The sequence below is a fragment of the Hordeum vulgare genome, chromosome 1H (genome assembly GCF_904849725.1).
Source record: "Hordeum vulgare subsp. vulgare chromosome 1H, MorexV3_pseudomolecules_assembly, whole genome shotgun sequence".
In the NCBI taxonomy this organism is placed as follows: domain Eukaryota; kingdom Viridiplantae; phylum Streptophyta; class Magnoliopsida; order Poales; family Poaceae; genus Hordeum; species Hordeum vulgare.
The window spans coordinates 488,505,773-488,507,394 of record NC_058518.1 but is presented as its reverse complement, the minus strand read 5'-3'; the positions used below and the strand labels follow the sequence as shown (position 1 = coordinate 488,507,394).

General features: G+C 40.6%; 1 protein-coding gene across 1 annotated transcript; it reads left to right on the top strand.

The window, feature by feature from the left end:
* Nucleotides 1-441: 441 nt before the first annotated feature.
* LOC123401631 (reticulon-like protein B1) lies at nucleotides 442-1,191 on the top strand. Its single transcript, XM_045095471.1, has 4 exons — nucleotides 442-455; nucleotides 649-784; nucleotides 876-936; nucleotides 1,025-1,191. Exons 1-4 carry the CDS (start codon nucleotides 442-444, stop codon nucleotides 1,189-1,191), a joined length of 378 nt encoding a protein of 125 aa, XP_044951406.1.
* Nucleotides 1,192-1,622: the final 431 nt, after the last annotated feature.

The following is a 1,622-nucleotide window of genomic DNA, read 5'->3' as shown; positions in this document are numbered from 1 at the left end:
GAAATGGAAATTTGCTCCCTAAGAAAAGGGAATTTGCTTCCGTGAAAACAATGTATAAATACAATCACACCAACTCGTAATAATATCGCCGAGCACTTCATGCATGGGCGTGCCGGCGTTGTCCTCAAGTGACAACAATTTCAGGCTTGTGCCATATTTGAAAAAAGTATGGACGAAACACTTTGCTCCCGTGTGCGTGTGTCTTGGTAAGTTGTGAGCGGACGTTTAGATAAGATGGATTGGACAAAATCACGAAATGTCGTCAACTCTTATGTGTGTGTGTCTCTTGGGGGGGGGGGGGGGGGGGCAAATGCCCCCTGTTCATCAACAAGTGAGCATCTTCTAATTTAGTTCTTAGTTGTAACCAAATTCAATTATAAGATGACAATGCCTCGTCAATCCAACCTAAATTTCAGGGGGGGGGGGGGTGGCAAATGCCCCATGTTCATCAACAAGTGAGCATCTTCTAATTTAGTTCTTAGTTGTAACCAGATTCAATTATAAGATGACAATGCCTCGTCAATCCAACCTAAATTTCAGTTTCATGTATGGATGAACTCTATGTAAGAACAATGATCCTAACACGGTCCTAGTTTTAACAATGGGTCTGGTTTGTGGCTGTAAACAATTGTTTGCAATTATTTGCAGGTTCCCTCCTCATATTCCAGAGGTGAAGATACCTGAGGACCGGACTGTCAATGTTCTTGCTGAGGTCAACAGGGGCTTCGTTAGCTTGAGGGCGATTGGTCAAGGCCGTGACAAAAGGAATTCCTTATTGTATGATGTTTGATTGCATGATTTTGTTTTCTTAAGCCTTGCTGTTTATTTCCTTGTTTATATGACCCGTCACTTATTATGTTACTATTTGTTCTCAGGTGATTGCAGGTTCGTGGATCCTCGACAGCTGCTGCAATTTCCCAACTTTGTTCTACATAGGTAAATATGGTTTCTTGCTATAGTTTGTAACTTACGTGCAATAAGCTTACCTAGCATGGTTTCACTGATTATGGCTTCTTGTCTGCAGTCTTCATGGTGCATTACATCGTGTTTGTTTTGTACAAGAAATATGAGGACAAGATCATCGATTATTTTGGAGAGAATGCCATGGTTGAACTGAAGAAGTACTACGCCATCTTCGATGAGAAGTGTTTGTCCATGATTTCCAAGGGTCCATCGAAGGATAAGAAGTAGCATCAGAACGGGAGAGAGTACCATGCGCAGGTTTGTCTTCAAAAGTTGATCACTTCTCATCGGTTTTCAAGGATGGTTGTGATTCCATGTGTTCGTAGCTGATACTTCCTCCGTCCCAAAATAAATGTCTTAAGCTTAGTACAATTTTATCCTAGAGCTAATACAAAGTCGAGACAGTTATTTTGGGACGAAGGGAGTAGTAGATACCACTATCTGGTCAAACCCTTCCACGGTCAATAGTTGTGAGGTGCAACTTTCTATGAATGTGAAGTTATGACAACTTTTGCTTTATATCATTTTTTGAAGTCTATGTTCAATGTAGGGTCCTAACTTACAAGCTGCGCTGGTATAATTATGGCAATGATGTTTGCGACTTTACATATCAATATACATCTTGTAAATTACCAGAAATCAAAACGGTATAACAAGAC

Bases quoted from the DNA above. Each gene is read 5' to 3' on its own strand.
- LOC123401631 (XM_045095471.1), top strand. The intron at 785-875 runs GTTTGATTGCAT...ATTTGTTCTCAG, and splicing joins GGAATTCCTTATTGTATGAT to GTGATTGCAGGTTCGTGGAT. The intron at 937-1,024 runs GTAAATATGGTT...TCTTGTCTGCAG, and splicing joins CCCAACTTTGTTCTACATAG to TCTTCATGGTGCATTACATC.